At 45.1% G+C, this 15,728-nt stretch overlaps 1 protein-coding gene across 2 annotated transcripts in view; it reads right to left on the bottom strand.

The window, feature by feature from the left end:
* Positions 1-15,728, bottom strand: part of atg7 (ATG7 autophagy related 7 homolog (S. cerevisiae)) — a 126,775-nt gene that overhangs the window by 104,864 nt on the left and 6,183 nt on the right. For both annotated transcript variants that reach the window (XM_064967453.1, XM_064967454.1), the window contains exons 7-11: positions 10,417-10,563; positions 9,754-9,842; positions 3,991-4,118; positions 1,614-1,704; positions 1,345-1,489 (exon numbers count right to left, since the gene is read on the bottom strand). In XM_064967453.1, the coding sequence (XP_064823525.1) occupies positions 1,345-1,489; positions 1,614-1,704; positions 3,991-4,118; positions 9,754-9,842; positions 10,417-10,563 (600 nt within the window). The remainder of the gene's footprint in view (positions 1-1,344; positions 1,490-1,613; positions 1,705-3,990; positions 4,119-9,753; positions 9,843-10,416; positions 10,564-15,728) is intronic.

Below are 15,728 nucleotides of genomic sequence, written 5' to 3'. Positions count from 1 at the left end.
AATATATTTTGATTTGTTTAACACATTTTTGGTTACTACCTGATTCCATATGTGTTATTTCATAGTTTCGATGCCGTCACTATTATTCTACAATGTAGAAAATCGTAAAAATAAAGAAAAACCCTTTAATGAGTAGGTGTGTCCAAACATTTGACTGGTTCTGTATATTGTTATATAGTCTCTGCGTGTTATACAGTCTCTCTCTACATGTTATACAGTCTCTCTCTACATGTTATACAGTCTCTCTCTACATGTTATATAGTCTCTCTCTACATGTTATATAGTCTCTCTCTACATGTTATATAGTCTCTCTCTACATGTTATATAGTCTCTCTCTACATGTTATATAGTCTCTCTCTACATGTACAGTAAGCGTTGCTAGATAAGTGTCTGCTATTTGACTGAAATGTAAATATTAGATGTATATGTTCTCCATGTTTCCATGACCTCATGTAAAAACCTACCCAGGAGCTCAGCATTAGAGTCACTTCAAGCATGTCGAAGTGCATTGACATGTTGTGTTTGACCTGGTCAGAAGGTATACTGGATATACTATTGCCGGTCTGTGTTTCCATTATGTCATCTAAACATCGCAGGCTACGTTGCAGCCCAGGGTACCAAGCCCCCAGCAGCAGACACTTAGTAGAACGCCCCCCCCCCCCATTTCATCATCTAAAAATCTAATTGAATCATGTCAACATCGCAGGTCCCCCCCCCGTTCTCTATTTCATCATCTAAAAGTCTAATTGAATCATCTCAACATCGCAGGTCCTCACCATTAGAGTCCTGGCTACGTTGCAGCCCAGGGTACCAAGCCCCCAGCAGCAGACACTTAGTAGAACCACCCCCCCCCCCCATTTCATCATCTAAAAGTCTAATTGAATCATCTCAACATCGCAGGTCCCCCCCGTTCTCTATTTCATCATCTAAAAGTCTAATTGAATCATCTCAACATCGCAGGTCCCCCCCGTTCTCTATTTCATCATCTAAAAGTCTAATTGAATCATGTCAACATCGCAGGTCCTCACCATTAGAGTCCTGGCTACGTTGCAGCCCAGTGTACCAGCTCCCAGCAGCAGACACTTAGTAGAACCACCCCCCCCCCCATTTCATCATCTAAAAGTCTAATTGAATCATCTCAACATCGCAGGTCCTCACCATTAGAGTCCTGGCTACGTTGCAGCCCAGTGTACCAGCTCCCAGCAGCAGACACTTAGTAGAACCCCCCCCCCATTTCATCATCTAAAAATCTAACTGAATCATCTCAACATCGCAGGTCCCCCCCGTTCTCTATTTCATCATCTAAAAGTCTAATTGAATCATCTCAACATCGCAGGTCCTCACCATTAGAGTCCTGGCTACGTTGCAGCCCAGTGTACCAGCCCCCAGCAGCAGACACTTAGTAGAAGTCACTTTGTCCAGATTCAGAGAAGGTACCAGCCTCCAGCGCATCAACTTCAGGTTGAGATCCACCGAGGACTCCGCCAGTCTGGTGTGTTTGAGATACAGAACGTTAGATAGTCTCATGACGTAACACCCCTTTTGATTGGTTGATTTATTGTACCTCTTTGGGTCCATACATTCACTGAGGTTGATTGGTTGATTTATTGTACCTCTTTGGGTCCATACATTCACTGAGGTTGACCATCCGGGGTCCCATGGCTCCTTTAGGGTTCTTCTCCCATCCTACATTCTTTGGACACACTGAGGGAACAGAACGCAAAGACTGTTGATAATGACATACTATTGATTAGTGGAGACAATGGATGAGGAGACTGTTGATAATGACATCCTACTGATTAGTGGAGACTGTTGATAATGACATACTATTGATTAGTGGAGACTGTTGATAATGACATACTATTGATTAGTGGAGACTGTTGATAATGACATACTATTGATTAGTGGAGACTGTTGATAATGACATACTATTGATTAGTGGAGACTGTTGATAATGACATACTATTGATTAGTGGAGACTGTTGATAATGACATACTATTGATTAGTGGAGACTGTTGATAATGACATCCTACTGATTAGTGGAGACTGTTGATAATGACATACTATTGATTAGTGGAGACTGTTGATAATGACATACTATTGATTAGTGGAGACTGTTGATAATGACATACATAGGACTCTCCACAGAGATGGGGGGCTGAGTCAGACAGAGGACTCTCCCCGTTCCCTCGTCCCCATCTCCCCGTTCCCTCGTCCCCATCTCCCCGTTCCCTCGTTCCCATCTCCCCGTTCCCATCTCCCCATCCCTCGTTCCCATCTCCCCGTTCCCTCGTTCCCATCCCCCGTTCCCAACTTCCCGTTCCCCCGTTCCCTCATTCCCGTTCCCGTTCCCTCGTTCCCGTTCCCCCGTTCCCTTGTTCCCGTCCCCCCGTTCCCTCGTTCCCGTCCCCCCGTTCCCTCGTTCCCATCTCCCCGTTCCCATCTCCCCGTTCCCATCCCTCGTTCCCATCTCCCCGTTCCCATCCCTCGTTCCCATCTCCCCGTTCCCCCGTTCCCCGTTCCCATCTCCCCGTTCCCCCGTTCCCATCTCCCCGTTCCCCCGTTCCCATCTCCCCGTTCCCCCGTTCCCATCTCCCCGTTCCCTCGTTCCCTCGTTCCCATCTCCCCGTTCCCATCTCCCCGTTCCCTCGTTCCCATCTCCCCGTTCCCCCGTTCCCATCTCCCCGTTCCCCCGTTCCCATCTCCCCGTTCCCCCGTTCCCATCTCCCCGTTCCCTCGTTCCCATCTCCCCGTTCCCATCTCCCCGTTCCCTCGTTCCCATCTCCCCGTTCCCTCGTTCCCATCTCCCCGTTCCCTCGTTCCCATCTCCCCGTTCCCTCGTTCCCGTTCCCCCGTTCCCTCGTTCCCGTTCCCCCGTTCCCTCGTTCCCGTTCCCTCGTTCCCGTTCCCTCGTTCCCGTCCCCCCGTTCCCCCGTTCCCTCGTTCCCATCCCTCGTTCCCATCTCCCCGTTCCCATCTCCCCGTTCCCATCCCTCGTTCCCATCTCCCCGTTCCCATCCCCGTTCCCATCTCCCCGTTCCCATCCCTCGTTCCCATCTCCCCGTTCCCATCCCTCGTTCCCATCTCCCCGTTCCCTCGTTCCCATCTCCCCGTTCCCATCTCCCCGTTCCCCCGTTCCCATCTCCCCGTTCCCCCGTTCCCATCTCCCCGTTCCCCCGTTCCCATCTCCCCGTTCCCTCGTTCCCCCGTTCCCATCTCCCCGTTCCCATCTCCCCGTTCCCTCGTTCCCATCTCCCCGTTCCCTCGTTCCCATCTCCCCGTTCCCTCGTTCCCATCTCCCCGTTCCCTCGTTCCCTCGTTCCCATCTCCCCGTTCCCTCGTTCCCATCTCCCCGTTCCCTCGTTCCCATCTCCCCGTTCCCTCGTTCCCATCTCCCCATCCCCATCTCCCCATCCCTCGTTCCCATCTCCCCATCCCTCGTTCCCATCTCCCCATCTCTCGTTCCCATCTCTCGTTCCCTCGTTCCCATCTCCCCATCTCTCGTTCCCATCCCTCTTTCCCATCCCTCGTTCCCATCTCCCCATCCCTCGTTCCCATCTCCCCATCCCTCGTTCCCATCTCCCCATCCCTCGTTCCCATCCCTCTTTCCCATCCCTCGTTCCCATCTCCCCATCCCTCGTTCCCATCTCCCCATCCCTCGTTCCCATCCCTCTTTCCCATCCCTCGTTCCCATCTCCCCATCCCTCTTTCCCATCCCTCGTTCCCATCTCCCCATCCCTCTTTCCCATCCCTCGTTCCCATCTCCCCATCCCTCGTTCCCATCCCTCGTTCCCATCTCCCCATCCCTCGTTCCCATCCCTCTTTCCCATCCCTCGTTCCCAACTTCCCGTTCCCATCTCCCCATCCCTCGTTCCCATCTCCCCATCCCCGCTCTCTCTTGTCCTCCAGATAAAAAGGCCAAGCTTTGTATGTTGTTTTCTCAGCCCTGTGGCTCCGCAGAGCGGGAATGGTGGGATGTGTGTGTTTACCTGCATTGACAGACTGCTCAGGGATCGGTAGTTTGACCTGGAACACGATGCTGTGCTGAATGGTCCTACTGCCCTGAAGAGTCCTGTCTCTGAAACACATCACCTCCACCACATCTAGTTGGGAGCCCCTGGTACGCACACACACACACACACACACGGAATGTCATACATATTTTTATAATACTATATGTATAACTTAAGACGTATCCAAGAACATTGCCAACACCACTTTGACACACACACACACACACACCTACACACAGAGAGAGAGAGAGAGAGAGAGAGAGAGAGAAATGCTAACACGTAGATATCTCCATATCATTCTATAATAACCTGTTAGTTAACACTAGTGGAATATACAGAGGAGGGATGTGTTCTATAATAACCTGTTATAACTAGTGGAATATACAGGGGAGGGATGTGTTCTATAATAACCTGTTATAACTAGTGGAATATACAGGGGAGGGATGTGTTCTATAATAACCTGTTATAACTAGTGGAATATACAGGGGAGGGATGTGTTCTATAATAACCTGTTATAACTAGTGGAATATACAGGGGAGGGATATGTTCTATAATAACCTGTTAGTCAGTTATAACTAGTGGAATATACAGGGGAGGGATGTGTTCTATAATAACCTGTTATAACTAGTGGAATATACAGGGGGGAGGGATGTGTTCTATAATAACCTGTTATAACTAGTGGAATATACAGAGGAGGGATGTGTTCTATAATAACCTGTTATAACCTGTTAGTCAGTTATAACTAGTGGAATATACAGGGGAGGGATGTGTTCTATAATAACCTGTTATAACTAGTGGAATATACAGGGGAGGGATGTGTTCTATAATAACCTGTTATAACTAGTGGAATATACAGGGGAGGGATGTGTTCTATAATAACCTGTTATAACTAGTGGAATATACAGGGGAGGGATGTGTTCTATAATAACCTGTTAGTTATAACTACATATACAGGGGAGGGATGTGTTCTATAATAACCTGTTATAACTAGTGGAATATACAGGGGAGGGATGTGTTCTATAATAACCTGTTATAACTAGTGGAATATACAGGGGAGGGATGTGTTCTATAATAACCTGTTAGTTATAACTACATATACAGGGGAGGGATGTGTTCTATAATAACCTGTTATAACTAGTGGAATACACAGGGGAGGGATGTGTTCTATAATAACCTGTTATAACTAGTGGAATATACAGGGGAGGGATGTGTTCTATAATAACCTGTTATAACTAGTGGAATATACAGGGGAGGGATGTGTTCTATAATAACCTGTTATAACTAGTGGAATATACAGGGGAGGGATGTGTTCTATAATAATCTGTTATAACTAGTGGAATATACAGGGGCGGGATGTGTTCTATAATAACCTGTTATAACTAGTGGAATATACAGGGGAGGGATGTGTTCTATAATAACCTGTTAGTCAGTTATAACTAGTGGAATATACAGGGGAGGGATGTGTTCTATAATAACCTGTTAGTTATAACTAGTGGAATATACAGGGGGGAGGGATGTGTTCTATAATAACCTGTTATAACTAGTGGAATATACAGGGGAGGGATGTGTTCTATAATAACCTGTTATAACTAGTGGAATATACAGGGAGGGATGTGTTCTATAATAACCTGTTATAACTAGTGGAATATACAGGGGAGGGATGTGTTCTATAATAACCTGTTATAACTAGTGGAATATACAGGGAGGGATGTGTTCTATAATAACCTGTTATAACTAGTGGAATATACAGGGGAGGGATGTGTTCTATAATAACCTGTTATAACTAGTGGAATATACAGGGGAGGGATGTGTTCTATAATAACCTGTTATAACTAGTGGAATATACAGGGGAGGGATGTGTTCTATAATAACCTGTTATAACTAGTGGAATATACAGGGGAGGGATGTGTTCTATAATAATCTGTTATAACTAGTGGAATATACAGGGGCGGGATGTGTTCTATAATAACCTGTTATAACTAGTGGAATATACAGGGGAGGGATGTGTTCTATAATAACCTGTTAGTCAGTTATAACTAGTGGAATATACAGGGGAGGGATGTGTTCTATAATAACCTGTTATAACTAGTGGAATATACAGAGTAGGGATGTGTTCTATAATAACCTGTTATAACTAGTGGAATATACAGGGGGGAGGGATGTGTTCTATAATAACCTGTTATAACTAGTGGAATATACAGGGGGGAGGGATGTGTTCTATAATAACCTGTTATAACTAGTGGAATATACAGGGGAGGGATGTGTTCTATAATAACCTGTTATAACTAGTGGAATATACAGGGGGGAGGGATGTGTTCTATAATAACCTGTTATAACTAGTGGAATATACAGGGGAGGGATGTGTTCTATAATAACCTGTTAGTCAGTTATAACTACATATACAGGGGAGGGATGTGTTCTATAATAACCTGTTATAACTAGTGGAATATACAGGGGAGGGATGTGTTCTATAATAACCTGTTATAACTAGTGGAATATACAGGGGAGGGATGTGTTCTATAATAACCTGTTATAACTAGTGGAATATACAGGGGAGGGATGTGTTCTATAATAACCTGTTATAACTAGTGGAATATACAGGGGAGGGATGTGTTCTATAATAACCTGTTATAACTAGTGGAATATACAGGGGGGAGAGATGTGTTCTATAATAACCTGTTATAACTAGTGGAATATACAGGGGGGAGGGATGTGTTCTATAATAACCTGTTATAACTAGTGGAATATACAGGGGGGAGGGATGTGTTCTATAATAACCTGTTATAACTAGTGGAATATACAGGGGCGGGATGTGTTCTATAATAACCTGTTATAACTAGTGGAATATACAGGGGAGGGATGTGTTCTATAATACCCTGTTATAACTAGTGGAATATACAGAGGAGGGATGTGTTCTATAATAACCTGTTATAACTAGTGGAATATACAGGGGAGGGATGTGTTCTATAATAACCTGTTATAACTAGTGGAATATACAGGGGAGGGATGTGTTCTATAATAACCTGTTATAACTAGTGGAATATACAGGGGCGGGATGTGTTCTATAATAACCTGTTATAACTAGTGGAATATACAGAGGAGGGATGTGTTCTATAATAACCTGTTATAACTAGTGGAATATACAGGGGAGGGATGTGTTCTATAATAACCTGTTATAACTAGTGGAATATACAGGGGAGGGATGTGTTCTATAATAACCTGTTATAACTAGTGGAATATACAGGGGCGGGATGTGTTCTATAATAACCTGTTAGTCAGTTATAACTAGTGGAATATACAGGGGCGGGATGTGTTCTATAAAAACCTGTTAGTCAGTTATAACTAGTGGAATATACAGGGGCGGGATGTGTTCTATAATAACCTGTTATAACTAGTGGAATATACAGGGGCGGGATGTGTTCTATAATAACCTGTTATAACTAGTGGAATATACAGGGGAGGGATGTGTTCTATAATAACCTGTTATAACTAGTGGAATATACAGGGGAGGGATGTGTTCTATAATAACCTGTTATAACTAGTGGAATATACAGGGGAGGGATGTGTTCTATAATAACCTGTTAGTTATAACTAGTGGAATATACAGGGGAGGGATGTGTTCTATAATAACCTGTTAGTTATAACTAGTGGAATATACAGGGGGGAGGGATGTGTTCTATAATAACCTGTTATAACTAGTGGAATATACAGGGGAGGGATGTGTTCTATAATAACATGTTATAACTAGTGGAATATACAGGGGCGGGATGTGTTCTATAATAACCTGTTAGTCAGTTATAACTAGTGGAATATACAGGGGAGGGATGTGTTCTATAATACCCTGTTAGTTATAACTAGTGGAATATACAGGGGGGAGGGATGTGTTCTATAATAACCTGTTATAACTAGTGGAATATACAGGAGAGGGATGTGTTCTATAATAACATGTTATAACTAGTGGAATATACAGGGGCGGGATGTGTTCTATAATAACCTGTTAGTCAGTTATAACTAGTGGAATATACAGGGGAGGGATGTGTTCTATAATAACCTGTTAGTTATAACTACTGGAATATACAGGGGAGGGATGTGTTCTATAATAACCTGTTATAACTAGTGGAATATACAGGGGAGGGATGTGTTCTATAATAACCTGTTATAACTAGTGGAATATACAGGGGAGGGATGTGTTCTATAATAACCTATTAGTTATAACTAGTGGAATATACAGGGGGGAGGGATGTGTTCTATAATAACCTGTTATAACTACTGGAATATACAGGGGGGAGGGATGTGTTCTATAATAACCTGTTATAACTAGTGGAATATACAGGGGGGAGGGATGTGTTCTATAACAACCTGTTAGTTATAACTAGTGGAATATACAGGGGAGGGATGTGTTCTATAATAACCTGTTAGTTATAACTACTGGAATATACAGGGGGGAGGGATGTGTTCTATAACAACCTGTTATAACTACTAGAATATACAGGGGAGGGATGTGTTCTATAATAACCTGTTATAACTAGTGGAATATACAGGGGAGGGATGTGTTCTATAATAACCTGTTAGTTATAACTACTGGAATATACAGGGGAGGGAAGTGTTCTATAATAACCTGTTAGTTATAACTACTGGAATATACAGGGGAGGGATGTGTTCTATAACAACCTGTTATAACTAGTGGAATATACAGGGGAGGGATGTGTTCTATAATAACCTGTTATAACTAGTGGAATATACAGAGGAGGGATGTGTTCTATAATAACCTGTTATAACTAGTGGAATATACAGCGGAGGGATGTGTTCTATAATAACCTGTTATAACTAGTGGAATATACAGGGGAGGGATGTGTTCTATAATAACCTGTTATAACTAGTGGAATATACAGGGGAGGGATGTGTTCTATAATAACCTGTTATAACTAGTGGAATATACAGGGGAGGGATGTGTTCTATAATAACCTGTTATAACTAGTGGAATATACAGGGGGGAGGGATGTGTTCTATAATAACCTGTTATAACTAGTGGAATATACAGGGGAGGGATGTGTTCTATAATAACCTGTTATAACTAGTGGAATATACAGGGGAGGGATGTGTTCTATAATAACCTGTTAGTCAGTTATAACTAGTGGAATATACAGGGGGGAGGGATGTGTTCTATAATAACCTGTTATAACTAGTGGAATATACAGGGGGAGGGATGTGTTCTATAATAACCTGTTATAACTAGTGGAATATACAGGGGGGAGGGATGTGTTCTATAATAACCTGTTAGTCAGTTATAACTAGTGGAATATACAGGGGAGGGATGTGTTCTATAATAACCTGTTATAACTAGTGGAATATACAGGGGAGGGATGTGTTCTATAATAACCTGTTATAACTAGTGGAATATACAGGGGAGGGATGTGTTCTATAATAACCTGTTATAACTAGTGGAATATACAGGGGGGAGGGATGTGTTCTATAATAACCTGTTAGTCAGTTATAACTAGTGGAATATACAGGGGAGGGATGTGTTCTATAATAACCTGTTATAACTAGTGGAATATACAGGGGAGGGATGTGTTCTATAATAACCTGTTATAACTAGTGGAATATACAGGGGAGGGATGTGTTCTATAATAACCTGTTATAACTAGTGGAATACACAGGGGAGGGAAGTGTACTCATCCCCTCCCGGTAGTGTGGGATGTGATTGGTGATGTTATGATTGGAACTTTCGTTATTTACCATTTGCTGGCTAGGAGAAACAGCAGATTCCTCAGAGGCCATCCAGGATGCTGGGGCAGAGTGCAGGGGTCATACACACCCACGGTTACCTGCAACATTAACAACGCATATTTGACCTAACCTTTAAACCAGAAAGTCTCATTGAGGCCAAAATACCGCTTTTCTACTACAGTCCCGGGTTCGATTCCAGTCTGTATCAACATCCGGCCGTGATTGGGAGTCCCATAGGGCGGCACACAATTGGCTCAGCGTTGTCCGGGTTTGGCCGGGGTAGGCCGTCATTGTAAATGAGAATTTGTTTATAACTGACTTGTCTAGTTAAATAATCGTTAAATAAAAAACTTTTTTTTTTTTTACTTAAAAATGATTGGATCCATATTTGCACATAAATGCGTTTCCACCAGCATTTCTCCCATAATTAATTTTACCGACACAAAAAGATCCCACCATGTCGAACGAACATTTATAAAAATGACACCGAAACTTCCTGTTTCCATCACAGCTGTGGTAATTGTGTATACTTTACTGCATAGGAACTGTGGATGGAAATGTGATTAATAATGACATAGAAATAGAGAAACAAGAACAGTTCTCCCATTACAGACCCAACAAAATGGGCCATTCTGATCAGCATAACTCTTTGTCCCCAACGCCGCTACTGACCTTGTTGAGATCAGTGTTGAAGCTGTCCCAGTCTCGTAGCTGGGCCACCTGGACAGTATCCCCTGTGTACTTGATCAGGAAGTAAGGAACAGCGGAGGTCCCTGTTTCACTGCACAGACTGTCATAGGCTGCCTGTAAGGCCGAGGTCTGGAGGGGAGAGACAGGGTATAGGTCAGGGTATAGGTCAACACACTGTCATAGGCCGAGGTCTGGAGGGGAGAGACAGGGTATAGGTCAACACACTGTCATAGGCTGAGGTCTGGAGGGGAGAGACAGGGTATAGGTCAACACACTGTCATAGGCCGAGGTCTGGAGGGGAGAGACAGGGTATAGGTCAACACACTGTCATAGGCTGAGGTCTGGAGGGGAGAGACAGGGTATAGGTCAACACACTGTCATAGGCTGCCTGTAAGGCCGAGGTCTGGAGGGGAGAGACAGGGTATAGGTCAACACACTGTCATAGGCTGAGGTCAGGAGGGGAGAGACAGGGTATAGGTCAACACACTGTCATAGGCCGAGGTCTGGAGGGGAGAGACAGGGTATAGGTCAACACACTGTCATAGGCTGAGGTCTGGAGGGGAGAGACAGGGTATAGGTCAACACACTGTCATAGGCTGAGGTCTGGAGGGGAGAGACAGGGTATAGGGTCAACACACTGTCATAGGCTGAGGTCTGGAGGGGAGAGACAGGGTATAGGTCAACACACTGTCATAGGCTGCCTGTAAGGCCGAGGTCTGGAGGGGAGAGACAGGGTATAGGTCAACACACGGTCATAGGCTGAGGTCTGGAGGGGAGAGACAGGGTATAGGTCAACACACTGTCATAGACTGAGGTCTGGAGGGGAGAGACAGGGTATAGGTCAACACACTGTCATAGGCTGCCTGTAAGGCCGAGGTCTGGAGGGGAGAGACAGGGTATAGGGTCAACACACTGTCATAGGCTGAGGTCTGGAGGGGAGAGACAGGGTATAGGTCAACACACTGTCATAGGCTGCCTGTAAGGCCGAGGTCTGGAGGGGAGAGACAGGGTATAGGTCAACACACTGTCATAGGCCGAGGTCTGGAGGGGAGAGACAGGGTATAGGTCAACACACTGTCATAGGCTGAGGTCTGGAGGGGAGAGAGGGGTATAGGTCAACACACTGTCATAGACTGAGGTCTGGAGGGGAGAGACAGGGTATAGGGTCAACACACTGTCATAGGCCGAGGTCTGGAGGGGAGAGACAGGGTATAGGGTCAACACACTGTCATAGGCTGCCTGTAAGGCCGAGGTCTGGAGGGGAGAGACAGGGTATAGGGTCAACACACTGTCATAGGCTGAGGTCTGGAGGGGAGAGACAGGGTATAGGTCAACACACTGTCATAGGCTGCCTGTAAGGCCGAGGTCTGGAGGGGAGAGACAGGGTATAGGTCAACACACTGTCATAGGCCGAGGTCTGGAGGGGAGAGACAGGGTATAGGTCAACACACTGTCATAGGCTGAGGTCTGGAGGGGAGAGAGGGGTATAGGTCAACACACTGTCATAGACTGAGGTCTGGAGGGGAGAGACAGGGTATAGGTCAACACACTGTCATAGGCTGAGGTCTGGAGGGGAGAGAGGGGTATAGGTCAACACACTGTCATAGGCTGCCTGTAAGGCCAAGGTCTGGAGGGGAGAGACAGGGGTATAGGTCAACACACTGTCATAGGCTGAGGTCTGGAGGGGAGAGAGGGGTATAGGTCAACACACTGTCATAGGCCGAGGTCTGGAGGGGAGAGACAGGGTATAGGTCAACACACTGTCATAGGCTGAGGTCTGGAGGGGAGAGACAGGGTATAGGGTCAACACACTGTCATAGACTGAGGTCTGGAGGGGAGAGACAGGGGTATAGGTCAACACACGGTCATAGGCTGAGGTCTGGAGGGGAGAGACAGGGTATAGGTCAACACACGGTCATAGACTAAGGTCTGGAGGGGAGAGAGGGGTATAGGTCAACACACTGTCATAGGCTGAGGTCTGGAGGGGAGAGACAGGATATAGGTCAACACACTGTCATAGGCTGAGGTCTGGAGGGGAGAGACAGGATATAGGTCAACACACTGTCATAGGCTGAGGTCTGGAGGGGAGAGACAGGGTATAGGTCAACACACTGTCATAGGCTGAGGTCTGGAGGGGAGAGACAGGGTATAGGTCAACACACTGTCATAGACTGAGGTCTGGAGGGGAGAGACAGGGTATAGGGTCAACACACTGTCATAGACTGAGGTCTGGAGGGGAGAGACAGGGTATAGGTCAACACAGAACTACCAGGAATGATTTAGATCATCTCATCGTCTGTCTGGTATGTTATAATATATCTGTATCAAAGGAGACATCCAGTCTTTAACCTAACTAACCTTCAGTCCAGCCCAGACTGTCTATATAGGAGACATCCAGTCCTCAACATAACTAACCTTCAGCCCACCCCAGACAGCCTATATAAAGAGACATCCAGTCTTTAACCTGACCTTCAGTCCACCCCAGACTGTCTATATAGGAGACATCCAGTCTTTAACCTGACCTTCAGCCCACCCCAGACTGTCTATATAGGAGACATCCAGTCCTCAACATAACTAACCTTCAGCCCACCCCAGACTGTCTATATAGGAGACATCCCGTCTTTAACCTAACCTTCAGTCCACCCCAGACTGTCTATATAGGAGACATCCAGTCTTTAACCTAACTAACCTTCAGTCCACCCCAGACTGTCTATATAGGAGACATCCAGTCTTTAACCTGACCTTCAGCCCACCCCAGATTGTCTATATAGGAGACATCCAGTCTTTAACCTAACTAACCTTCAGCCCACCCCAGACTGTCTATATAGGAGACATCCAGTCTTTAACCTAACCTTCAGCCCACCCCAGACTGTCTATATAGGAGACATCCAGTCTTTAACCTAACTAACCTTCAGTCCACCCCAGACTGTCTATATAAGAGACATCCAGTCTTTAACCTGACCTTCAGCCCACCCCAGACTGTCTATATAGGAGACATCCAGTCCTTAACCTAACTAACCTTCAGCCCACCCCAGACTGTCTATATAGGAGACATCCAGTCCTCAACATAACTAACCTTCAGCCCACCCCAGACTGTCTATATAGGAGACATCCAGTCCTCAACATACCTAACCTTCAGCCCACCCCAGACTGTCTATATAGGAGACATCCAGTCCTTAACCTGACCTTCAGCCCACCCCAGACTGTCTATATAGGAGACATCCAGTCTTTAACCTAACCTTCAGCCCACCCCAGACTGTCTATATAGGAGACATCCAGTCCTCAACATAACTAACCTTCAGTCCACCCCAGACTGTCTATATAGGAGACATCCAGTCCTCAACATAACTAACCTTCAGCCCACCCCAGACTGTCTATATAGGAGACATGCAGTCTTTAACCTAACCTTCAGCCCACCCCAGACTGTCTATATAGGAGACATCCAGTCTTTAACCTGACCTTCAGCCCACCCCAGACCGTCTATATAGGAGACATCCAGTCCTCAACATAACTAACCTTCAGCCCACCCCAGACTGTCTATATAGGAGACATCCAGTCCTCAACATAACTAACCTTCAGTCCACCCCAGACTGTCTATATAGGAGACATCCAGTCCTCAACATAACTAACCTTCAGCCCACCCCAGACTGTCTATATAGGAGACATCCAGTCTTTAACCTAACCTTCAGCCCACCCCAGACTGTCTATATAGGAGACATCCAGTCTTTAACCTAACCTTCAGTCCACCCCAGACTGTCTATATAGGAGACATCCAGTCTTTAACATAACTAACCTTCAGCCCACCCCAGACTGTCTATATAGGAGACATCCAGTCTTTAACCTAACCTTCAGCCCACCCCAGACTGTCTATATAGGAGACATCCAGTCTTTAACCTAACCTTCAGTCCACCCCAGACTGTCTATATAGGAGACATCCAGTCTTTAACATAACTAACCTTCAGCCCACCCCAGACTGTCTATATAGGAGACATCCAGTCTTTAACCTGACCTTCAGTCCACCCCAGACTGTCTATATAGGAGACATCCAGTCTTTAACCTAACTAACCTTCAGTCCACCCCAGACTGTCTATATAGGAGACATCCAGTCTTTAACATAACTAACCTTCAGCCCACCCCAGACTGTCTATATAGGAGACATCCAGTCTTTAACCTGACCTTCAGTCCACCCCAGACTGTCTATATAGGAGACATCCAGTCTTTAACATAGGGCTGTGACAGTCACGAAACGTCATCAGCCGGTGATGGTCAAGCAATTAACTGTCAGGGGAAGACAGACACATCAGGGACGCAACTCCGCACGTCCTCATCCAATTCCGAGGTGCATGTTGAAGACATTGGAAGAACTGTCCACATTTACTTTTCATCAGCCAACTAAGATGAGGAGGCCTAACGAACAGGAAAAAAAGCACTAGCCTATGTCAATCTACTATCCCCCATAATACAAAAGTTGACCTATTCTATTCTGTGTGAGAAATACATATTCCAAACATAGTCTGGGACAGTTGTAGGTAAGTGATAGATACCAAACAAATACAACCACTAATAAAAATAAAAAACGCAATGTGGCTGACACAACAAATGTTAATAAATGATTAGGTTATTTCTTCACATTATAACCCCTGCTTAAATTAGGAAAGTTGAGAAATAAATAGTAGGCCTAGCTGATGGGATACTCCTCTTTTTAGTAGAGGCCATCACTCTGTTTTCTCTTCTCACACAATTTCATAGCCTATAGAAACGTTGCTCAGCATGATCTCATGGAAGTGTTTGATTCGATGTTCCATTACATTTGCATTGATGTCAGAGTGATTAGAGGGACAATAGAGTGCTGAGTACCAGGCAATTAGCAAGTTTGGTAGCCTACTAATGACCATCACCAGCATCAGAGCTTGGAGAAGCCTAATTACTGTGACTAAACGGTCATGTGGAATTTGACTGATTTCATGACTCGTGACCTCCGGTGTGGCCGTAATACGGTCACCGCAACATCCCTACCTCAGCCTAACCTACATTTCAAACCAGACTGTCTGTACAGTCTTTCCTAGAATTGCAAGATTCCTGTAACTTTCCCAAAAATTCCTAGGTTTTCCATAAATCCTGTATTCCTTCCTATTATTTATTTAGGAAGGAAACCTGGTAAGTTCGTGGAAGTAAAAAAAACTGGTAAGTTCGGGGAAGTAAAAAAAACACCCAGAATAATAGTTTGTGTGGAGGCGCTGACTAACAGAGAATAAACTATCATAATAAAGTCGCACACTCCATGTATAACCTCC

Source organism: Oncorhynchus masou, chromosome 6 (genome assembly GCF_036934945.1).
Source record: "Oncorhynchus masou masou isolate Uvic2021 chromosome 6, UVic_Omas_1.1, whole genome shotgun sequence".
Lineage (NCBI taxonomy): Eukaryota > Metazoa > Chordata > Actinopteri > Salmoniformes > Salmonidae > Oncorhynchus > Oncorhynchus masou.
Note: the sequence above shows the minus strand (reverse complement) of the source record. Positions and strands in the feature narration are given on the sequence as shown.